The sequence below is a fragment of the Salmo salar genome, chromosome 04, assembly GCF_965601325.2.
Source record: "Salmo salar chromosome 04, fSalSal1, whole genome shotgun sequence".
NCBI lineage: Eukaryota > Metazoa > Chordata > Actinopteri > Salmoniformes > Salmonidae > Salmo > Salmo salar.
Genome location: NC_138294.1, coordinates 33908841 through 33934601, shown reverse-complemented (window position 1 = coordinate 33934601; position 25761 = coordinate 33908841). Strand labels below are relative to the sequence as shown.

General features: G+C 39.7%; 1 protein-coding gene across 4 annotated transcripts in view; it reads left to right on the top strand.

Moving 5' to 3' along the window:
• Nucleotides 1–598: 598 nt before the first annotated feature.
• The window catches only part of arfip1 (ARF interacting protein 1), a 38185-nt gene continuing 13022 nt past the window's right edge, over nucleotides 599–25761 (top strand). For 2 of the 4 annotated variants that reach the window (XM_014195506.3, XM_014195505.3), the window contains exons 1-3: nucleotides 604–765; nucleotides 9132–9230; nucleotides 16049–16148. In XM_014195506.3, coding sequence (XP_014050981.3) covers nucleotides 9141–9230; nucleotides 16049–16148 — 190 coding nt within the window. In that variant the 5' untranslated portion in view covers nucleotides 604–765; nucleotides 9132–9140. 4 annotated transcript variants of the gene reach the window in all.

Here is a 25761-nt window from a genome sequence, read left to right as displayed (position 1 = left end):
ATCGTGTATGTGTACCATTCAGAGGGGTGAATGGGAAAGACAAAATATTTAAGTGCCTTTGAACGGTGTATGATAGTAGGTGCCAAGTGCATCAGCTTGAGTGTGTCAAAAACTGCAATGCTGCTAAGTTTTTCACGCTCAACAGTTTCCCGTGTGTATCAAGAATTGTCTACCACCAAAAGGACAACCAGACAACTTGACACAACTGTGGGAAGCATTGGAATCAACATGGGCCAGCATCCATATGAAACACTTTTGACACATTGTAGTCCATGCCTCGACGAATTCAAGCTGTTCTGAGAGCAAAAGGAGATGCAACTCAATATTAGGAAGGTGTTCCTAATGTTTTGTACACTCAGTGTATGTATTCCCCTAATGCAAATATGCAGTCTAATACATACACCGTGCTATTTTAATAGTTTGTTTTACTGTTTATTGTCAAATTAATGCTGTATTGTATTTATTTTTAAGTTATATAACAACATTCCAACCTTATTTAGCATTATCTAGAAATATTCCACTATGTGTATCCGTTTGGATCAGTTTCAATGGGGAACTTTTATTTTGAATGCGAACCGCAAATTCCACTGTTGTCCTTATTGTGGGTAGCTTCACACAGGCCAGGGACACCAGAGACCCAATGGGCGCTGAATTACATTTTATACTGTGAGTAGCAAGCTGGCTGTATTTTCTTCCCAAATCCCGGGAGTGGAACCTTTTGCACCAAGAAACACAGAGAGATAAAGGTCCGGATAAAAGCTGCAGGTACATTTTCTGACCATTATCAGTTGCATATGTAAGTGTTTCAGCACAACAACAAGCAGTCAAGCTAGCTAACTTTAGCTAAATAGCTAAGTTTAGTTAGCTAGCCAGTGACGGTCTATGACCGTGTCTCATTAATCTGTGGTGCCATGTGATTTAGCTAGCTGTTTTTTTTTGTTCTTATGTAACCTTTTATTTAAGTAGGCAAGTCATTTAAGAGCACATTATTTACAATGACGGCCTACCCGGCCAAGCCCTCAACTAACCCGGACGACGCTGGGCCAATTGTACGCCGCCCTATGGGACTCCCGATCTCATTTGTATGTAGAAAAAGTTAGCTCTCGTGTCACCGCTGGTTTCCGCGTTTGGTGATTGTACTCAGCTGGACAAATGCAGAAAGTGGCACAGCCAACGTTAAGCAATATGTTACGTTATTCTGACTGACTGTCGACATTGTCATTCATAGTTAAGCAACTACGTTGCAATTAATTGCAATTACGTTGTCTAAGTTAATGTTTCTAGCTAACTAACTAAGAAATATTCTAACGTTAGCTAGGTAGCGGTTAGGTACTATTTTACATCAAAAGTTAGTGTTGCATTGTTAGAGTGGAATGCTAGGGGTAGCCGTGAAGCCATGCAACTTTTCAGGGTTTCGTTACAAACAATTAAAAGTTAGCCAATAGTTTTATTTTCATTCAATAAATGAGATGATAACCACATATTAATGAGAACTTTATATATGTCTACAAATTAGCATGTCCTCTTTTTTAAGATTGCAAACTAGTGAACTCACTACCGTTTACGTGTCCATTATGACATTTAGTCCGGTTGGTGAGTTCGTTTTGCATGGCCCAGTTTGTATATATATTTTTAGACACACCATTGGCGATTCGAAATAATATCCACTCACCCGGGGCACCGGGCCATGCAAAACGAACTTCCCCAGTTTCTTTCATTATTCTCTACTATATAAGTAAGACATTTAGGTCACCAACGCCCTCTGTTATGGAATCAAGTGTTAAACTTTTAAATCTAAGTTGCATGCGTAAATTCTGTCACACTTGAATTGGTTGATAATAACAACCATAGTCAACATTATCAGCTTTCCTTCTGTTTTCAACAGTTTCTTTTATCCTCTCATTTGGATAGTTTTTTTTGTATTTGGTTCAAGACATCATGCCAATCGTGTCCTTCACTGAACAGGATGCATCAGCACCCTCATTTTAAAGTGAAACATGACTTTAATGTTATAATGAGTAAAATGTTGAGGAAGAGTATAATGTTCTCTGTTCAGAGGTCTAAATGGTAATATTGTTTTGACTCCTTACATCTGTTTTATTTTTTCTTAATTCCTTTTCCCATGACGTATACAGTCTAATATCTGGTAATCTACAGGAAGGGCTGTTTTGCAGTTGGAGCCACAGTCTTGTGGTATTACCTGGAGATAAACATGCATACCACCCTGCATCCCACTGCTGGCTTGCTTCTGAAGCTAAGCAGGGTTGGTTCCTGGATGGGAGACCAGATGCTGCTGGAAGTAGTCTTAAAAAAATACCCCAATTCCCCAGGGCAGTGATTGGGGACATTGCCCTGTGTAGGGTGCTGTCTTTCGGGTGGGACGTTAAACAGGTGTCTTGACTCTCTGTGGTCACTAAAGATCCCATGGCACTTATCGTAAGAGTAGGGGTGTTAACCCCGGCGTCCTGGCTAAATTCCCAAACTGCCCCTCATACCATCACCGTCACCTAATCATTTTGTAATGACTTATGCCATGTTTTGATATCTGAGTGAGAATGACTAACAAAATCAATCGGGGCCCCCTGGGGGCCAGGGGCCCTAAGCAACCACTTATGTCGCTTATGCTTGGAATCGCCCCTGCAGACATGGGTCAAGATCCCTGCACAAACAATGATTGTGTGGTGATGAACTAGCCTATCCAGCAGCATAGCTGTCCAACCTAATTTGTCAATTGCCATTATATGCAATGACATTTGTCTCTCTGGAATAGTGGCCCAGGTGCTTTATGCCACCCCACCCTATGGAGTTGCATTTAAAATAGGCCTAGTATTTCTTGTTAACAATATTCAGCCTCTGTAATATCATTACACTTTTTTACTCCTTGTTAAGTCTTAGTAAAACAGAATCACCAGACAAACACGCGTGCCATGAGTTTAGGCTACATTCTGTCCACCCAGCAAACCAATAACTTGAAAGGACTGCTATCTTGCGTCTTGAGGTGTTGACCACCAATGTAGCAGCCTGGATCGATGCCCTCTACGTTATTTAATGTGGTGGCTGGTAGGGACCTATTCATGCCCTCCTATCTGTTTGTTTTCAGGAATGTCCGAAGTTAGTGTTGAGGCTGAGTCCCCAGCCCAGGACCTGCAAATGGATTCTTCTAAGGAGGCTCAGAATACTGAGGACTTTCAAAGCGAGAGCGAGGAGGATGCTCACAGCTTTGATAGTACTGAATATGTACTGAACAATGATGAAGTGCCTCATGGTGACAGAGCTGAAAACGACAGTGATGTTCAAAATGACAACGATAATGCTGAGAACAGCGATGGCGCTCAAAATGATGTTCAGAGCGATAATGAGAATATGCAAAACAGTGTGAATGCTGAGCATGTTGATGATGTTCCAAGCACTAGTGGCAATGCACATGCCGACAATGCCGGTGCTAAAAGGGAAAATTGCCATACAGTGACTACTGATAATGATACACCAAAGAAAAATGAAGATTCTCACACTCATACAAAGGTGACATATTTATCTTCAATGCAGACAACAGCTCTGGGAATCATTCATTCCAGCACTCTGGTTCATGTTGCTATATGTCACAAAAACATGGATAGTGTTACACCATAGTTAAGGATATCGTTATTATTATGATATCCAATGCTGATACAGCTTATGAACCATTTGTTAATACAACATGAACTTGAGTTAAAGCTCTGAATCAATAATTATCCATTTTTGATTTCCTTTAATCGTTGATCCCTTTTGGTTGTTGGTGCCTTCCTCTTACGTTTCAAATTTGTCTGCTTGGTGCAACTCTAGTAGGAGTACGGGCTAGTGCATTTGTGTTGTTGGTGTAACTTTTGCATAACTATCTTTCTTTTACGGGGTGTACTTCCTGATTAATTGTACTATGATGTCTGGTAGCGCCAGTGAAAATGCTGGTGATGGCCTATGATTCCTGTGAATTCCCCTGCATGCATTCTCCGCCTAATGCCAATACAATTGTTTAATTTGTATTTTTATGGATTAACTTTAATTGAGTTGTGTTTACAGGTACATGCCATGATGTTATGTTTGCCTTTGAGTCTCAGCATACCAGCCTGTAGCCACCTTTATGCAGTAGTGACACTATTGTCCCCATCCTAGCCATGGTGTGGCCTGTATGTGTGACTGTTCCCTGCAATGATAAGAATCCAACCCAGTGTTTCCTGTGTGTGTGGATACAGCACCCTGAATTGAATAGGCCTGTCACATGGCTGGGTCATCGCTGTAGGCGTAAGGATTTGGACTGCTGCCTCGACGTTCCCAGTCAATCTCAGATCCACTGCTGTTGTGTTCAACCACTCCAAGCTGTTAGTTCGATGCAGATTCCCTTAGGTCGTTCCCAACGTCGAATGAGTAATTGTGCTTCAGGTGGTGATGCTACCCTGAAGTGTTGTGGCTTCATACTGCCTCTTTTTTTTATATACACTGCTCAAAAAAATAAAGGGAACACTAAAATAACACATCCTAGATCTGAATGAATTAAATAATCTTATTAAATACTTTTTTCTTTACATAGTTGAATGTGCTGACAACAAAATCACACAAAGATAATCAATGGAAATCCAATTTATCAACCCATGGAGGTCTGGATTTGGAGTCACACTCAAAATTAAAGTGGAAAACCACACTACAGGCTGATCCAACTTTGATGTAATGTCCTTAAAACAAGTCAAAATGAGGCTCAGTAGTGTGTGTGGCCTCCACGTGCCTGTATGGCCTCCCTACAACGCCTGGGCATGCTCCTGATGAGGTGGCGGATGGTCTCCTGAGGGATCTCCTCCCAGACCTGGACTAAAGCATCCTCCAACTCCTGGACAGTCTGTGGTGCAATGTGGCGTAGGTGGATGGAGCGAGACATGATGTCCCAGATGTGCTCAATTGGATTCAGGTCTGGGGAACGGGCGGGCCAGTCCATAGCATCAATGCCTTCCTCTTGCAGGAACTGCTGACACACTCCAGCCACATGAGGTCTAGCATTGTCTTGCATTAGGAGGAACCCAGGGCCAACTGCACCAGCATATGGTCTCACAAGGGGTCTGAGGATCTCATCTCGGTACCTAATTGCAGTCAGGCTACCTCTGGCGAGCACATGGAGGGCTGTGCGGCCCCCCCCCCCAAAGAAATGCCACCCCACACCATGACTGACCCACCGCCAAACCAGTCATGCTGGAGGATGTTGCAGGCAGCAAAATGTTCTCCACGGCGTCTCCAGACTCTGTCACGTCTGTCACATGTGCTCAGTGTGAACCTGCTTTCATCTGTGAAGAGCACAGGGTGCCAGTGGCGAATTTGCCAATCTTGGTGTTCTCTGGCAAATACCAAACGTCCTGCACGGTGTTGGGCTGTAAGCACAACCCCCACCTGTGGACGTCGGGCCCTCATACCACCCTCATGGAGTCTGTTTCTGACCGTTTGAGCAGACACATGCACATTTGTGGCCTGCTGGAGGTCATTTTGCAGGGCTCTGGCAGTGCTCCTCCTTGCACAAAGGCGGAGGTAGCGGTCCTGCTGCTGGGTTGTTGCCCTCCTACGGCCTCCTCCACGTCTCCTGATGTACTGGCCTGTCTTCTGGTAGCGCCTCCATGCCCTGGACACTACGCTGACAGACATATCAAACCTTCTTGCCACAGCTCGCATTGATGTGCCATCCTGGATGAGCTGCACTACCTGAGCCACTTCTGTGGGTTGTAGACTCCGTCTCATGCTACCACTAGAGTGAAAGCACCGCCAGCATTCAAAAGTGACCAAAACATCAGCCAGGAAGCATAGGAACTGAGAAGTGATCTGTGGTTACCACCTGCAGAACCACTCCTTTATTGGGGGTGTCTTGCTAATTGCCTATAATTTCCACCTGTTGTCTATTCCATTTGCACAACAGCATGTGAAATTTATTGTCAGTGTTGCTTCCTAAGTGGACCGTTTGATTTCACAGAAGTGTGATTGACTTGGAGTTACATTGTGTTGTTTAAGTGTTCCCTTTATTTTTTTGAGCAGTATATATAGAAAGGCTGCATGAAGTAGTCAAATACTATGCAATCACTGTACCCGTCTTGCTAGTAAGCCCCGTTTGCTTTACATTCTGCCCTGCTCTTTAAGAAGCCAGACTTGGTTTCCTCCCTCAGCTCAGCTGATCAGGCTGCTGCTGTTGTTATCCTTCCCTCCCCCCACTTGTTAGCTAGTTTCCAGGCTACTGAGCTCCAGGGGCCTGAGCTCTGTCTCTCTGTTATGCCAAACATTGCCCCCATGTTCACCCTTTCAGTACCTTAGAACCATTTCTGTGTCTTGTAACCAGTCTGTTTGTTCTTCAGGAATTGGTGGTGCTATTGGCTTTTGCCAACAAATGTATTTAATCTAGGCCTAGATATACCGGTAGTTGTTGAGGTTGTCAGGTGTCTATCAATACAGTTGTGTGAACACTGGTATACCCAACAACTCCCCGATGACTTGTTACAACTCCTACTCTGGGAGGACAGATAGACGGGAGTCTGTCTTATCTACCTCAACAGTTCGACAAGCCTACCTGTGGATGTCTCTGTTGCCTGCCTGCATGTGGGTGTCTTGTGGCCGTTTTAAATATTTATGTTGTGTGTTATCTGATACCTGGTGCTCTCTGCACTGTTGACACACTCCGCTGCCAAAGCAGTCCAAATAATTTTATGAAGCTTGTTGTTGCTTATGGAGCTGGTTTCTGGGCAATGTTTAAAACAAGTTGAAAATACAGAGAATATCTTCATACACTGAATCCTATTGAACTATTGCAAATGCATTAGGACCTATGCTTTGTCCTAATGCAAGGGAATAAGGAGAAAGTATACTGGCCTACTTCTTCCCTGGATGAGCCTCTAAAATATATTGAGGCCAAAACTCCAACACAACAGTCTTTTATTAGGTTTTGTTGTCTGGAGCGGTTCATGTACTCATGCACATACCAAATGACACACACACATAAACAAAGCGATGCTCTGTGTTTGCACTTGTTTATAGTGTTTTTTTTCCCATTTGCGTGGAGTGTGAAATAATAGTAATATTTAGGTAGCCACAAATGAATGTGTAGCCTCCAGGTTTGAACAAGCAGATCGCCTACTCTTGGTTCACGAACTTGATCCCACCTGGTTCCCATGAAGCAGACCTGTCCCATTCCCTGGTTGATTTTTGGCTCTCTGTCATGCCATTTTAAATCTTAAGGGCTTGGCTCATCCTCTCATTTTGATGTTAGCATTAGCACTGCTTGATCTCGTTAGCATGGTCTGTGAATGGAGCAGTTGAAGCTTACCTGCACCTCACACATGCATTTATGCTAGCCTATCTTGGCTAGCTATCCAGTGGCGGCTATCTGCATTATTTAGACATCAGTCCAAGGCCACTGAGGAACGGAGTTCATGCTCGACTTTGGTATTTCCGAATAGTAATAAACCCTGGAAAATGGCAGGGGACCACAGTGGTTTTAGAAACACCGATAATATAGCCGCTATCAGTTAGCTTTATACGGACTGAGTGCTATAAAAGTGCTAGCCTTTCACCATAGTTGGGTGCCCTGGCCCAGAAAATGCAAAGCTTTTGTCATTCAGGCTTTTGTGTAAGTGTGATGTGTGAACAGCATTCTACTGTGTCCAACTTCCAAGAGGAAGTTATGGTGGTGTTGTAAGCCAATGTGTCGAAGCCTGACTGAATGATGTAATACAGCTTCCTATGTCCATTACATTTATAGCAGGCATCAAATGCCAATTATTAACCACCGTTAAAGTAATTCCACATGGGTCTTGTCAATGATGACAATGTCATGAGGTTTTCTACCTACAGACTATAGCCTAATAATAACTTTTCATTTTCTATAGAGAATTTGGAATTGTTTCAATGAATACTTATTTAATTAAAATTGTAGCTCTTCTTGACCCATGGTTTAAGCAAAGCCTTTAGACAAAAACAGATTCATGCTTAATTGCCCGACACAATTCATGCTGCATTAACAGGGTTGGTGTTGCTGCTTTAGCAAGTACGCCCATTTGTATTTTTAGCCTCTTCTGACAGTGACTCAGACAGTCAGTGTGGTTCTGTGGGAGAAGGTGTGAAAGTCCTGCATGCTCGTCACACTTCTCACAGTCCTATATATTCTCCCTATAGGTGACGACATGTGACTGAAGTGTGTAAATGGCTTGAAGGGTTGCCCTTTGACTCTCTTAACAATATCATACCAGACATTTAGCCCTATCTGTTTTGACAACTGGAACTTTTGTTTGGTCTGGTGTGGGCAATTCTTTTTGTCTGTTGACTGACAGCGGCTTCACCCTTGTGTTTGTTGTATTTTCCTTGCCCAGATTCCTTGGAGGAGTCTTAGTTTATAAATATGAAACAGTACAATAACTCTGCTTGTCCCAGATAGTTCTGCTTTGTCTGAGGTAATGAGAGGCAATTTGAAAATCTACGTTACTCCGTCACAGCACAGCGTCTCAATCCTAAAGGACTAAAGAGATGGTTGGATTTTTTTGCCCTGATAACTGTGGCAGACCTGGAATGGCCTGGGAGAGGCCCTCCATAAAAGCATTGCATGGAGACCGGGTGGATCTTTCGAACAACCGAAGGACCATGCGTTGATTCCAGTTCTATTTATGTATAGTAGAAATGGTTAATTTGGTTGCAAGAAATATTTGATACTGCTCAATCAGGGCAGTGATGGCTAGCTCTAAAAACCATTTGAAGATTTCCAATTTATTCTTGCTGTGTGAAGAGGCCAGGTGAGCTTGCATGTGAGGTATCTTGTGTAATTCTCTGAAGGTTGACTGATCTCCTTTTATGCAATAACTCAGCTTGAGCTTAATACACTGTTTAAAAACCACCCTAATACTGCAGGATGTTATCTCAATGAATTGTTCATCACTTCTGGTGGCAGTGACCACAAGATGGCAGCCCATAGTCATAAAATTCTGTTGATAGAGTCCCCTCTGCTTACTCTTCCAGACAAACGTTAGGTTAAAAGCATAGGCCTTACAGCTTCACTCATGCAAAGAGCACACTTGGAACAGGAAATTGAGGTAAGTCTCATGCAATGTATGAAACACTCTTACCGTAGCTGTTTGTGATTGCAGGACAGCACTATGGATGAGGAGGTCCACAGGAGCCCTGCGGCAGAGATATCGGTCACCAGCAATGGAGAACTGGAGGAGAGCCACGAGGATGTATTCAGGGTAAGTGCTGGACAGGGCCTTCTCTTTGGCACTGCATTCACTCACTACATATAATTACATGCACGCACTGCTTCGCAAAACTGAGTTTGCACTTGAATTTTTTACTTGAAAGGGAACCACATTATTGCGACAATAATGAAGACAGAATGAATTGGTAGGCTTAAGCAACTTTGCAATCGGAGCCAGTGGAACAACGCACTGATCGATTGGGCAATTGGATACACAACGCTGCTTGAGCTTACAGCCAAGCTTTACAAAAGGAGTTTCTTTTATTTCCGGGAACATGTTGAAATCAGCAGTTTGCCCAAGTCAGATCCACACCAGCCTCCATATAATGAATAGCCCTGCACTGACTGGCATTTCTATTGTCATTCGTAAGGCACAGATGGCTTGGCTTCCATTGCGCTTGTTAAAAAAAAAATTACATTCACAAATGTGATGATGGATAAATTGGCCAAAAAATACCTTGACACCCAGCGTCATTGTCAACCTGTTTATAATATGGTCATAACGCATATATTTAGACCTGTTGTGACACATAGTATGTTGCTTTATTTTATGGCTGGTTATAACACATACATGAGTGTCAAAAGCTACCATACAAGGCAAAATTATTACATTGCACCATAGCGTACTGTCAACAGTATGTTTGTTATATTATTTTTTGGGAAATTGACCATATAAAATTATCATTGTTATTGTGCACACATTGATGTCAGACATGCTCCTACCCCAATGTTCTTTTGCTGATGACTGGGATGAATACAGGAGCAGATTTCAGGAGCAGGACAAGACACCCTCTTTGTGACTGATGACTGATTTAAGGGCATTTACGTGATAGGCCTATCTGGCGTTTATGATTGATGGTCATAATGCTTCTTGACATTGTCAAGGTGTATGTTCTTAGTCCAAGTAAAGTGACACAGGATGGTCATAATGCTTCATGACGGTGTCATAGTGTATTTTCTACAAGTTATTTAAAATATGATGAAAAAAAATAACTGTAAAGAGTTCATTACAACAACAAAGGATTTAAGAAACAAACATTCAAGTGAAAGGAAACTTCTTGGCTGAAAATTATAATTTTTAAAATAAATGTGGGGTTTGACACATTTATGTAGGTGTCATAACCAGCTGTATAATAACGCAATATATGTCAAAACACTTGTAAATATATGGGTCATGACCATGTTATGTCAGCTGTTATGACATATTATGACATGGTTATGACTGTCATAACTTGACACTGGGTGTCAAGTAAAGCGTTACCAAATTATCTCCCCAGCAATGATAGTCTAACCCTATTCCTAGTGCTATACAATTATTCAATAAAGGATTACATTTCATATAGCTTGCCACTGTAGCTACATGGTTGTAGTTGTAATCAGTAGGATGAGGCAGCAGGTATTCTCCTCCACTCTCTGAGGAGGATAATTGGTTGTCAGTGAAATTCCGTTTCAGCCTTAGTTTGTCGCAGTGCGATAAGACATCTAGACTGCGATCCTTGGCATGGCTTTTAACAGGCAAGCAGTGTCCGGCTTTGTTTATTGTCGCATCAATTTACTAGACATACAATGACGTTTGGAAAGATATGTCTTTCTAAGGATTACATCACTGCAAGACATACTATGGATGGACCTAGGCTCCACTACATACTGGTAACTGACAAAATAAAGGAAAAGCCAACATAGTTTCTTAACTCATTACAGTCTAAGTCCTGTCTAAGCCGGGGAAGGGAGGGGGGTTCTACTAAGCTATATGGAATTGTTTTAAGAAGGTCATACCAAGGATATAAACAATTATTAGATGAAAATCTGTATTTGGCCTTACTGCTACGTATTAGCCCATACGAACAAATTGAATAACAGATTCACTACATGGAACAAATATCAAAAGGAAGTTAGTTCTATAGTGTCTCTCCTATATCTGAGATATATGTTTTACATGTATTTAACTCCTTATTTTTGGCACTAAACAGTCTCCACATATACACAAAAGTATGTGGACACCTTTTCAAATGAGTGGATTTGGCTATTTCAGGCACACCCGTTGATGATGGGTGTATAATATCGAGCACACAGCCATGCAATCTCCATAGACAAACATTGGCAGTAGAATGGCCTTGCTGAAGAGCTCAGTGACTTTCAACTTGGCACCGTCATAGGATGCCACCTTTGCAAAAAGTCAGTTTGTCAAATTTCTGCCCTGCTTGAACTGCCCCGGTCAATTGTAATTGCTGTGTCTGTGAAGTGGAAACGTCTAGTGGCAACAACGGCTCAGCCGCGAAATGGTAGGGCACACAAGCTCACAGAAGGGGACAGCTCAGTGGTGAAGCACGTAGTGTGTAAGAAGTCGTCTGTCCTTAGTTGCTACGCTCAGTACTGAGTTCCAAACTGCCTCATGAAATGGGTTTCCATGGCCGAACAGCCACACAAGCCCAAGATCACCATGCGCAATGCCAAGCGTCAGCTGGAGTGATTTAAAGCTTGCCGCCAAACACTTTCTCTGGAGTGATGAATCACGCTTCACCATCCGGCAGTTCGAAGGGCATCTCGGAAGCTAGGAGAACGCTACCTGCCGCAATGCATGGTGCCAACTGTGCAGTTTGGTGGAGGAGGAATAATGGTCTGGGGCTGTTTTCATGGTTCGGGCTAAGCCCCTTGGTTCCAGTGAAGAAAAATGCCCCTTGGTTCCAGTGAAGGAAAATCTTAATGCTACAGCATACAATGACGTTCTTGAAGATTCTGTTCTTCCAACTTTGTGGACTGTTTGGGGAAGGTCCTTTCCTGTTTCAGCATGACAATGTACCCTTGCACAAAGCGAGGTCCATGCAGAAATGGTTTGTCGAGATCGGTGTGGAAGAACTTGACTGGCCTACACAGAGCCCCATCGAATCCCTTTGGGATGAATTGGAATGCCTACTGCGAGCCAGGCCGAATCGCTCAACATCAGTGCCTGACCTCACTAATGATCTTGTGGCTGAATGGAAGCAAGTCCCCGCCGCAATGTTCCAACATCTAGTGGAAAGCCTTCCCAGAACAGTGGAGTCTGTTACAACAGCAAAGGGGGGACCAACTCCATATTAATGCCCATGATTTTGGAATGAGATGTTCAACGAGCAGGTGTCCACATGTAGTGTACTTACAGAATTATTTTCAAACTGGTACCAGTTGACCATCAGACAAGTCTTTTGAGGCCTGTGGGCGTCCTAGAGCAAACAACCGACATGTATGTGTTTGTGAGAGTCTCACCGTTTAGTGTGTAGCACAAACTGTTCGGACGCTACAGCTTGTGGAGGCCGTAGAGCAAAACGGAGAACACCATTTTGTTCGTGAGAGTGTAATTTTTCCATAGAGGTGTCATAATATTTTGTAGGCAAAAATGTTCGGACTCTACAGATAATTTTGTGAGAAGACTGATTTTCGGGATGTCTCAAAGCTGTGTTTGTCACCTTTCACCGCAGATGCGGAAGTGCTACATAGTTGGATTGAGAAGCATCTAATGCATATCTCTAGGTTAAAATTACAGATTCTTATTTGGATATTTTTTATTATGCTTATTAGATTTCCACAGGTTCGCAGACATTACTCTAGGGGTTAATAGGGTGTTGGACCACCGCAAGCCGCCAGAACAGCATTAATGTGCCTTGTCATAGTTTCTACAAGTGTCTGGAACTTTATTGGATAGATGTGACAACATTTTCCCACAAGAAATGCAATAATTTTGTGTTTTGTTGATGGTGGTGGAAAATGCTTTGTCAGTCGCCATTCCAGAATCTCCCATAAGAGTTCAATTGGGTCAAGATCTGGTGACTGCCATGCATATGGATTACATACTTTTCATGCTCGTCAAACCATTCGGTGGCCACTCGTGCCCTGGGGATGTGGGCATTGTCATCCTATGGGGTATAGCCATGGTAGCCAAAACAATGAGCAACTGGGCCTGCCCAGCATTTTTATGACCCTAAGCAGTAATTGTTTAGGAATTGCTCAGGCACCACACCTGTGTGGATGTACCTGCTTTCAATATACTTGGTCTCCCTCATTTAAAGTAATTTGATGCCCCAGATGTGCATTTGAAACAGTAGCGGCAGATCTTTTTGTGGCTCCACATCATGGGATTTAATTATGTTTTGATAAGATGGATAGGCCTATACTTTACATAGGCTATGCATCTACACTAACTCCCCATAATGACAAAGTGAAAACATGTTTTTAGACATTTTTGTTAATTTTATTGAAAATGAAATACAGAAATGTCTCTTCCATAAGTATTCACACCCATGAGTCAATACTTTGTAGAAACACCTTTGGTGGCAATTACAGCTTTGAGTCATCTTGGCTATGTCAGTATCAGCTTTGCACATCTGGATTTGGGGATTTTCTCCCATTTTTCATTGCAATTTTTCTCAGTTTGGGAGCTATGGTGAACAGCAATCTTCACGTCTTTCCACAGATTTTCAATGGGGTTCAAGTCTGGACTTTGGCTTGACTGCTGAAGGACTTTCATATTCTTGTTCTGAAGCCATTCCAGCGTGGCTTTGGCTGTATGCTTGGGGTCATTGTCCTGTTGGAATGTAAATCTTTGCCCCAGTCAAAGGTCGTTTGCACTCTGAAGCAGGTTCTCATTAAGGATTTGCCTGCACTTGACTCTATTTCCTTGTTCCCTCTATCCTTACCAGTCTCCCAGTCCCTGCCGCTAAAAACATCCCCATAGCATGATGCTGCAACCACCATGCTTCACGGTAGGGATGGGGTTAGACGAGTGATGAGCTGTGCCTGGTTTTCTCCAGACGTAGCACTTTGCATTCAGGTCTCATTAAACCACATAATCTTTTGCCTTATGATCTGAGACTTTCACATGCCTTTTTGCAAACTCCAGGCGTGCTGTCATGTGCCTTTTTCTCAGCAGTGGCTTCCGTCTAGCCACTCTCCCATAAAGCCCAGATTGGTGAAGTGCTGTGGAGACTGTTGTCCTTCTGGCAGGTTCTCTGATCTCAGCAGAGGAACTCTGTAGTTCTGGTCATTGGGTTCTTTACAAACAAACATGTTCTGAGGAAATATGGTAATCTATGTAAAATAATGTGAAAAGAAGAACGCTTCATCTCCTAATGTATTGCACACGTTGACTGCAGGTATTTTCTTAAAGTAGCTACAAATATTAAAACGTATTGTAAAATTCAATGGCATTGAAAAAGCATCCCATGGCTTGTTCCTAATACCCCAGTATATACGTTATACCACTCAAGCCTAACCGGTAAACATGTAATCCTACGTATGTAATGGATCAAACCATAGGCCTATTCTTGTCCGTTGTCCATGTGGTATTGTTGCTGCTCTCTATCTATGCCCATGTTTATCATGTATTGATTGATTGAATATATCATACTTATCCACGTTAGAAAATGCAGACCGATGGTACATGCTATTAACATGAATGTCAAGACAGACATTGTGAAAATTGGTCGCATGCAGTTCAAATCCCATCAATCCTCTGTTTTATGTCACTGACGGTAAGGCTTTTGTGACCATTGTAAGCACACAGAACATCGCCCCATTGGGGCCTTGCTGTCTAATTTATGTTTAGGGGTCGTGCTGTGCTTTGTTAGGCTATATGGTGTAATAAGGGGCAAGCAATAATGCTATATTTCCCATAAGAACAGTTAGAAATCTCTGACATATGCCTATTTTATGATGGAATAAATTGTAATACCGGAGTCTGGCGCAGCAATAACGCTCCCGACTTTGGACCGTATGCCCCCAAGGCGATGGGTCTCTGCTCACCTAACTGTTTGTGCCCTTCCTTTCTGTACCTCCTCCTTGGTTTGAGGTTACTTATGTGTTTGGGCCACACATTCTGAACATGTGGATCTTACCCCTATCACTGTTCTTCTTCTGTTAGCATTGGCTATAGTTAAGTTAGCAGTGGCTTTTGAAACGCATCCAAATCAATCCCGTAAGTGATAAACTAGAGCTAAGTATAAAAATAAATGAACATGTCCTTTAATATGTCATATGAATCATGTTATTTACAGAACATTGTCATGTGTAGGATACATGATGATTGTCATCTCCCTTTTAAAGTAAATTCCAATGTGTTGAAGTCCTTCAGTTGTCAGGAGTATTCTGTAAACCGTGAGAATGCATCAACTTAGGTCAAACTCATTGGTAGTGGTGGAAAAAGTACTCAATGTTCATACTTGAGTAAAAGTAAAGATACCTTAATAGAAAATGACTCAAGTACAAGTGAAAGTAACCCAGTAAAATACTACTTGAGTAAAAGTATTCGTTTTTAAATGTACTTAAGTATCAAAAGTAAACGTAGTTGCTAAAATATACTTACGTTTCAAAAGTAAAAGTATGAATAATTAAAAATTCCTTATTAAGCAAACCAGACGGCACAATTGTCTTGTTTTTTTAATTTAATTTACGGATAGACAGGGTCACACCAACACTCAGACATCATTTTAAAAATGAAGCCTTTGTGTTTTGTGAGTCCGCCAGATCAGAGGCAGTAGGGATGACCAGGAATGTTCTCTTGATAAGTGTGCGAATTGGCCCATTTTCTGTCCTGCAAAGCATTCAAAATGTAACGAATACTTTTCAATGTCAGGGAAAATGAATGGAGTAAAAAGTAAAGAATTTTCTTTAATGTATTGAAGTAAAAGTTTGAAAATATATAAATAGCAAGGTAAAGTACAGATACCCCCCCAAAAAGGACTTTAGTACTTTAAAGTATTTTTACTTTACACCAGTGTCGTATTCTTCAATGTCAACCCCTATCCTCTGACCGTTGCAATTTTTCCTCCCTGACTTTAGGACCCTTCTTACGGTGACCTGAACCTGTCAGAAAGCCACATCAGCTCTGGAAGCTTTGCCTCGATGACAGAGGGCATCATTGCATCAGGACCATACAAAGGTACAGTAACCAGACTATCAAGAAACGGCATGCAGCAGCAAATTGAATGAAAAGACTGTTTCCAGTGAGTGCAGGTTTTTCCTTTTCTACTGTAACCAGAGTACCTAGTACATTTTCTTTAATGTTTTTTTTGAGGGGGGGAGGGGGTGAAGTGTAGGTCAGCTTTAATATTGCAGATTGTGGCTTCCATCAGTGTAATTGTCTGCATCATTTCCAATACCCCAGATGTATTTATATATATATATATGTATGTATGTATGTATGTATTTTTATATATGTATGTATGTATTTTTATATATGTATGTATGTATTTTTATATATATATGTATGTATTTTTATATATATATATGTATGTATTTTTATATATATATATGTATGTATTTTTATATATATATATGTATGTATTTTTATATATATATATGTATGTATTTTTATATATATATGTATGTATTTTTATATATATATATATGTATGTATTTTTATATATATATATGTATGTATTTTTATATATATATATATGTATGTATTTTTATATATATATATGTATGTATTTTTATATATATATATGTATGTATTTTTATATATATATATGTATGTATTTTTATATATATATATATATGTATGTATTTTTATATATATATATATATATATGTATGTATTTTTATATATATATATATATATGTATGTATTTTTATATATATATATATATGTATGTATTTTTATATATATATATATATGTATGTATTTTTATATATATATATATATGTATGTATTTTTATATATATATATATATGTATGTATTTTTATATATATATATATATGTATGTATTTTTATATATATATATATATGTATGTATTTTTATATATATATATATATGTATGTATTTTTATATATATATATATGTATGTATTTTTATATATATATATATGTATGTATTTTTATATATATATATATATGTATGTATTTTTATATATATATATATGTATGTATTTTTATATATATATATATGTATGTATTTTTATATATATATATATGTATGTATTTTTATATATATATATATATGTATGTATTTTTATATATATATATATGTATGTATTTTTATATATATATATATGTATGTATTTTTATATATATATATATGTATGTATTTTTATATATATATATATGTATGTATTTTTATATATATATATATGTATGTATTTTTATATATATATATGTATGTATTTTTATATATATATATGTATGTATTTTTATATATATATATATGTATGTATTTTTATATATATATACATATACTTATATATATATACATATACATATACTATATATATACATTTATTTATTATCCCCTAACCCTATCATCCCTCCCCTAATTGGAGTAAATTTATGGACAACAATATTTAGGCTTCTACTTCCAGCTTATACATACTATATACAATTTACTGACACAGTATATCTTACAATAGTTATCTTTTGGTTTTAATTCCATCTTTCAGCTACCCTCAACCCCTTCCATCTATCTCTGAACACCATCTAGTTTTGATTTCTATTTGCCATATATTTTTCAACTGTGCTGTTTCGCAAAAGTTCTTAACCTACATACAGTTGAAGTTGGAAGTTTACATACACTTAGGTTGGGGTCATTAAAACTCGTTTTTCAACCACTCCACAAATTTCTTGTTAAACAAACTATAGTTTTGGGAAGTCGGTTAGGACATCTACTTTGTGCATGACACAAGGACTTTTTCCAACAATTGTTTACAGACAGATTATTTCACTTATAATTCACTGTATCACAATTCCAGTGCGTCAGAGGTTTACATGCACTAAGTTGACTGTGCCTTTAAACAGCTTAGAAAATTCCAGAAAATGTAATGGCTTTAGAAGCTTCTGATGGGCTAATTGACATAATTTGAGTCAATTGGAGGTGTACCTGTGGATGTATTTCAAGGCCTACCTTCAAACTCAGTGCCTCTTTGCTTGAGATCATGAGAAATAAATTGTAGTCGTCCACAAGTCTGGTTCATCCTTGGGAACAATTTCCAAAAGCCTGAAGGTACCACGTTAATCTGTACAAACAATAGTACGCGAGTAACACCATGGGACCATGCAGCCTTCATACCGCCCAGGAATGAGACACGTTCTGTCTCCTAGAGATGAACGTACTTTGGAGTGAAAAGTGCAAATCAATCCCAGAACAACAGCAAAGGATTAAATGTCAGGAATTGTGAAAAACTGAGTTTAAATGTATTTGGCTAAAGTGTATGTAAACCTCCGACTTCAACTGTAAATTTTAAGGACACAGTATATTTTACATTAGTTATCTTGTTATTTTTAGTCCCTGCCTTAAATAAGTGTTTACTAAATTTGTCTCAATGGCCTGTAGCCCAACTTCCACTTGTTACTCTACAACACACATGTCATTGAGCTCAAATTAACGTTATTATATCTAGCCTACACATGATTTAGAACGCCATCCTTACTACATTATCGTTTGAGAGACACTTTTTGGGGTATTCAGGGTTCTACACCAACTTTTTCGACTGGTGGCACAGGTGCTACCAACTTCTTCAGCACCAATTTTCTTATTTTTCTTTTAAATAATTGATAATTACCTGTCCTGTGTCCCATAATGTGCCTGCAGTCCATACAGAACCAGGCTTATAATGATTAGCCATCTTTTAAATTAGCATGCCGTTGTGTTCCTATCAATGATTTGGATAGATTTACAGTAACAGTATAGAAAAGAGACTTAAAATAAAGTGAAAAATGTATTTAAGTGCCATGTTTTTTTTCTTGCTAAATCCTCTAGAGGGCAGAATTTGAAGAAACGATGCTTGATAACACAACGTCAACAAAAAACGGGGGAAGGACTTTGATTTCCCACAGTTTTTTCCCCCCAGGTTTTCGCTTTCAAAATCCAACTTTTTAAATAGAAGAACATCCTAAGTCCACATCAATGCTTAAACCACATTAGGAGACAATATTATTATTGTGTAGTTACCCTTTAGTTTAGGTGGGCACCACCCAGACTGTTGTGTTTGGCTAGCTGTGTTTCTGTAGCCATAGGCGGCGCTTTATAACGATGCTTTATAATAAAGCATTCCATGCATCATCGCATTTGCAGACGTAGGTAAGCTAGGAATAGTAGGTTAATGTGATGAGTAGATTGGGTAGTCATAATGTAGGCTAATATACCTCAGTGTTAGCAAAAAGTACTTCAATGCATGGTTGAGTGCGTAGTGGCATAGAGTAGCCTAGGCTATATCAGATACGTTTCTTGGCCTTTTTTATAAACCCATTTCATGCAATTCTACTACAATTTATATGACTGGAGACGTTAGCAGAATCTTTTTTAGTATGACAAGAATTACTTGGTAGCCTACTTCTGCGGACACTGAAAAACAGATCAATAAAAACAGCGTCTGATCCATATAATCGGCCTACGACAAGGGGAGACACTAATAGCCTACAATCGAGCTCCACAATGGTGTCCTAATACCCATAAAACCTAGCAGTCAAACAGGGAAATGGCTCCAATCGTTTTTCCACCATTCATTTTTCCCATAGGGAATTTTAGAAACACTTACACTTAGGGCTGTGTTTCGTGTAGGCTTACCCTGGCGTAAAGTTTTGATAACCATGTAAATCCGTCTCGGACAAAGTTACTTTTATCAATATATTCGGTGGCTACTTAGACGCTTATTACCATTTTTGAATCCGAGTAAGACAACACATCCCTGTAAGTTAACTCTAGCTGGCACCTTTGCTAACAGGTATTGTGACAATTTAAAACTTGCACAAGACAGTTCACAGAATTGTCCATTTTAAAGAAATTTTTGCCAGTTTATGCATTACTAAATTTAGCTAACATTAGATAGTTAATCCAGAGATTCTTACCTTTGCCTCGATTCGGCAATGTAGTCCCCATCATGGCATTTGTAGTTCTTTATGATAGCCGCATTAGCAGCTAATTAGCATTTATTTTTTGGTAAGTGAAAAAAGGCTAATATATTGTCACCTTGTATTAGAGAGATTTATACAGTAATCAAAATGTAAGTTGGGTGAATTTTGGCCCATTCCTCCTGACACGCACACTTTTTCAGTTCTGCCCACAAATTTTCTATAAGATTGAGGTCAGTGCTTTGTGATGGCCATTCCAATACCTTGACTTTGTTGTCCTTAAGCCATTTTGCCACAACTTTGGAAGTATGCTTGGGGTCATTGTCCATTTGGAAGACCCATTGCGACCAAGCTTTAGCTTCCTGACTGATGTCTTGAGATGTTGCTTCAATATATCCACAACATTTTCCTCACGATGCCATCTATTTTGTGAAGTGCACCAGTCCCTCCTGTAGCAAATCGCACCCCACAACATGATGCTGCCACCCCCGTGCTTCACGGTTTGAATGGTGTTCTTCAGCTTGCAAGCCTCGCCCTTTTTCCTACAAACATAACGATGCTCATTATGGCCAAACAGTTCTATTTTTGTTTTATCAGACCAGAGGATATTTCTCCAAAAAGTACAATCTTTGTCCCCATGTGCAGTTGCAAACCGGAGTCTGGCTTTTTTATGGCAGTTTTGGAGCAGTGGCTTCTTCTTTGCTGAGTGGCCTTTCAGGTTATGTCGATATAGGACTCGTTTTACTGTGGATATAGATACTTTTGTACCTGTTTCCTCCAGCATCTGCACAAGTTCTTTTGCTGTTGTTCTGGGAATGATTTGCACTTTTCGCACCAAAGATAGAATCAGATTTGCCAACTGGAGGGTGAGGGAGAGCATTTAATGTGTCTCTGTGTGTGGAGTAAAGGTGTTCTAGAGTTTATTTAATAAAAAATCTCTGGTTGCACAGGTGACATGCTGGTAGAAATTAGGTATAACCAATTTAAGTTTGCCTGCATTGAAGCCCCCGGCCACTAGGAGCGCCACTTCTAGATGAGCATTTTCTTGTTTGCTTATGTCCTTATACTGCTCATTCAGTGCGGTCTTAGTGCCAGCATCGGGTTGTGGGGGTAAATAGACGGCTAAAAATATAGATAGTGTGGTCTGCAGCTTATCATGAGGTACTCTACTTCAGGCATGCAATAGCTCAAGACTAATGTTAGACATCACGCACCAGCTGTTATTGACAAATAGAGACACACCACCACCCCTTGTCTTACCGGACGTAGCTGTTCTGTCTGGCCGATGCACGGAAACCCAAACATAAGATATTACAGTTTTTAATGTCCCGTTGGTATGATAGTATCGAGCGGAGCTCATCCAGTTTATTCTCCAGTGATTGCACGTTGGCCAATAGAACGGATGGTCGAAGCGGGTTACCCACTCGCCGACAAATTCTCACAAGGCACCTGGATGTGCGCCCCCATATATTTGCACATTACTGTTTTGAATAAATCATGATGATAAAACATAAAATCTGCTTGTGAACCTGAAACTAACAGGTAACATTTTTCACTGGCAATATGTCGCACTGCCAAGTCAGACTGTCACAAATTCAACTTTTTTGGATGCACTATCGAACCCTGGTATTGTTGTTTTTGTCAATGAGTTGGAGAGTCTAGTTTTTAATTCATTAGAATTTTTAAATCAAATGTATCCTGTCTATTGTGGATTTTTTTGGTAGTTTGCGTTACAATTGGGTGCTATCCAGATTTTGTAATACACAGTACCAGTCAAAAGTTTGGACACACCTACTCATTCAAGGGTTTTTCTTTATTTTTACTATTTTCTACATTGTAGAATAGAAGTGAAGACATCAAAACTATGAAATAACACTCATGTTATCATGTACCAAAAAAGTGTTAAACACATAAATCTATTTTATATTTGAGATTCTTCAAAGTATCCACCCTTTGCCTTGATGACAACTTTGCACATGCTTGGCATTCTCTCAACCAGCTTCACCTGGCATGCCTTTTCAACAGTCTTGAAGGAGTTCCCACACATGCTGAGCACTTGTTGGCTGCTTTTCCTTTACTTTGTGGTCCAACCCTTACACAGCCTGGAGGTGTGTTGGGTCATTGTCCTGTTGAAAAACAAATGATAGTCCCACTAAGCGCAAACCAGATGATGGTGTATCGCTGCAAAATGCTGTGGTAGCCATGCTGGTTAAGTGTGCCTTGAATTCTAAATAAATCACTGACAGTGTCAACATCAAAGCACCCCCACACCATCACACCATCTCCTCCATGCTTCACAGTGGGAACCACACATGTGGAGATAATCCGTTCACCTACTCTGCGTATCACAAAGGCACGGCAGTTGGAACCAAAAATCTCAAATTTGGACTCATCAGACCAAAGGACAGATTTCCCCCATGTCTAATGTCCATTGCTCATGTTTCTTGATCCAAGCAAGTCTCTTCTTCTTATTGGTGTCCTTTAGTAGTGGTTTCTTTGCAGCAAAATGACCAAGAAGGCCTGATTTCAAGCAGTCTCCTCTGAACAGTTGATTTTGAGATGTGTCTGTTGCACTCTGAAGCATTTATTTGGGCTGCAATTTCTGAGGCTGGTACTCCAATGAACTTAAACACTGCAGCAGAGGTAACTCTGGGTCTTCCTTTCCTGTGGTGGGCCTCATGAGAAGCAGTTTCATCATGGCCCTTGATGGTTTTTGCGACTGCGCTTGAAGAAAAATTATTGAAAAGTTACGTATTGACTGACCTTGTCTTAATACCTCTTATGGATTGGACACTTTTTTTTCAATTTCCACCTAAAATTACATACCCATATCTAACTTCCTGTAGCTCAGGACATTAACCTCTCTGGGATATGTCCCACCTCGACAACAGACATCTCATAATTAAAATTCCTCAAACATACAAGTATTATACACCATTTTAAAGATAAACTTCGTGTTAATCCAGCCACAGTGTCTGATTTCAAAAAGGCTTTACTGCGAAAGCATACCATACGATTGTTAGTCTAGTCACAAAAAAACATACAGCCGTTTTCCAGCCAAAGAGAGGAGTCACAAAAAGCAGAAATAGAGATAAAATGAATCACTAACCTTTGATGATCTTCATCAGATGGCACTCATAGGACTTCATGTTACACAATACATGTATTTTTTGTTCGATAAAGTTCATATTTATATCAAAAAATCTCAGTTTACATTGGCGCGTTATGTTCAGTAATGTTTTGCCTACAAAACATCCATTTGCAGAGAGCCACATCAATTTACAGAAATACTCATCATAAACTTTGAGAAGATACAAGTGTTATGCATAGGATTATAGATAAACTTCTCCTTAATGCAACCGCTGTGTCAGATTTCAAAAAAGCTTTACGGTGAAAGCACACAATGCGATAATCTGAGTACAGCGCTCAGCCACCAAAACAAGCCATACAGATACCCGCCATGTTGTGGAGTCAACAAAAGTCAGAAATAGTGTTATAAATATTCACAACCTTTCATCTTCATCGGAATGCACTCCCAGGAATCCCAGTTCCACAATAAATGTTCATTTTGTTCGATAAAGTTGCCTCCTTTTTGTTCGCGCGTCCAAATGCACAAGACGCATTTGGATGCATTTTAAGTCCAGACGAAAAGTCATAAAAGTTCCATTACAGTTTGTAGAACCATGTCAAACGATGTATAGAATCAATCTTTAGGATGTTTTTATCATAAATCTTCAATAATATTCCAACCGGACATTTCCTTTGTCTTTAGAAATGAAAGGGAACGGAGCTCGTGCTCACGGCTGTGCGCGTGACTAAACTAAAGGCTTTCAGCCTGACCACTGGTTCAAACAGCTCTTATTCACTCCCCTTTTACAATAGAAGCCTGAAACAATGTTCTAAAGACTGTTGACATCTAGTGGAAGCCTTAGAAAGTGCAACCTGACCAAATTTACACTGTATATTGGATAGGCAATCACTTGAAAAACTACCAACCTCAGATTTCCCACTTCCTGGTTGGATTTTTCTCAGGTTTTTGCCTTCTATATGAGTTCTGTTTATACTCAGACATCATTCAAACAGTTTTAGAAACTTCAGTGTGTATTCTATCCAAATCTACTTATATGCATATCTTATTTTCTGGGCCTGAGTAGCAGGCAGTTTACTTTGGGCACGCTTTTCATCCGAACGTGAAAATACTGCCCCCCAGGCCGAGAGGTTAAGCAAGGATATGCATATTCTTGATACCATTTGAAAGGAAACACTTTGAAGTTTGTGGAAATGTAGAATATAACACATTAGATCTGGCAAAAGATAATACAAACAAAAAAACATGTTTTAATTGTTGTTGCATCTTTGAAATGCAAGCGAAAGGCCAGACAGTGATGTAGAATTCTAGGTGTAATTTAGATCTTGTCCACAAGATGGCAGCAGTGTGTGCAAGGTTTCAGACTGATTCAGTGAAGAATTACATCACAACACAATATTTTGTATTAAGTCTGCCAGGAGTTTGCCCAAATGTGCCGAATTGGTCCATTTATACTTTTTCAAGTATAGAGGACATACAAAAATACTAGGGTAATAAAAAAAAATAAAAGCCCTGGAATGAGTAGGTGTGTCCAAACTTTTGACTGGTACTGTGTGTGTGAGTATTGATTAAATAAAACATTATATTTTTTGGACTGTATTTAAAATCATACCATCGGTATTTCAAAATACCCCAGTATGGTATACTGCCCAAGCCTAGTTTGCGTTATTCCCGTGTTTCGACCTTCCGCACTCGCCCTACTCATTCAACACTGGTGTTCAGGTTGCAAGGTACTTTGTTTGTGTCGCCCTAACAAGCTGCCCCTCTGTCCAGCGCCAGAGATATGGATAGATGAGGACGACATTTGAATTTATAAAGGAGGAGTCCAATTGAGTTTTAATGAATTGCCTCTGATCTCTGTTTGTTTTCCTCCTGGCTCCCCTTTCTTTCATTATCACATCCTCGTTACACATGCAAATAAATTAACTCTCTCCCCCTTGGCAACAGACTGGATGTTGCTGTGGACTCTGAGTGTCCGCCGTCCCCTCTCAAGTCATGTAGATATCATTTATCACTCGGAATTAAACAAGACCTATTGGAAAGTTATTAACACAAGCTGTATAGATTTCAGGCTGTCGTGGGAACTGGAAAATACTTACCTTGGCTTGCCCATTCAAGGAAGGGAGGTGAAGTCACTGAACACAGAGACTTGACGTTTGTATCAATTGACTCTTGTGACTGTAATTAACGGAACCGAAGTTTCACTTCAATGATACAGTATTTATGCAACAATATTCAACAAGACTGCCCTTTTTCAGAAGTTGTCCAGGTCCACATAATGTCTTTTATATAAATAATACATTTTGGTTTCTCTTTTCTTTTCAGTGTAAATTATTATGTAACATTCTTACTACCTGGTGTGTGTGTGTGGGTGTGTGTGTGTGTATGGGATACAACCATCCCACCTCTGCAGATTTTGCTGTGAAGAGTCAGAATCATTTGGTCACTTGTTTTGGTACTGCCAATTTGTAGCTTGTTTTTGGTCGCAGGTTCAGGAATGGCTGAAGAATTACATTTACTTGGAGCTAACTCTGCAAATGGCACTGCTGGGGGATTTGAAGTCATAGTAAATCGATCAATAATCTAATAATTTTAACAAAACTTTTTTTCTTTAATTAAAA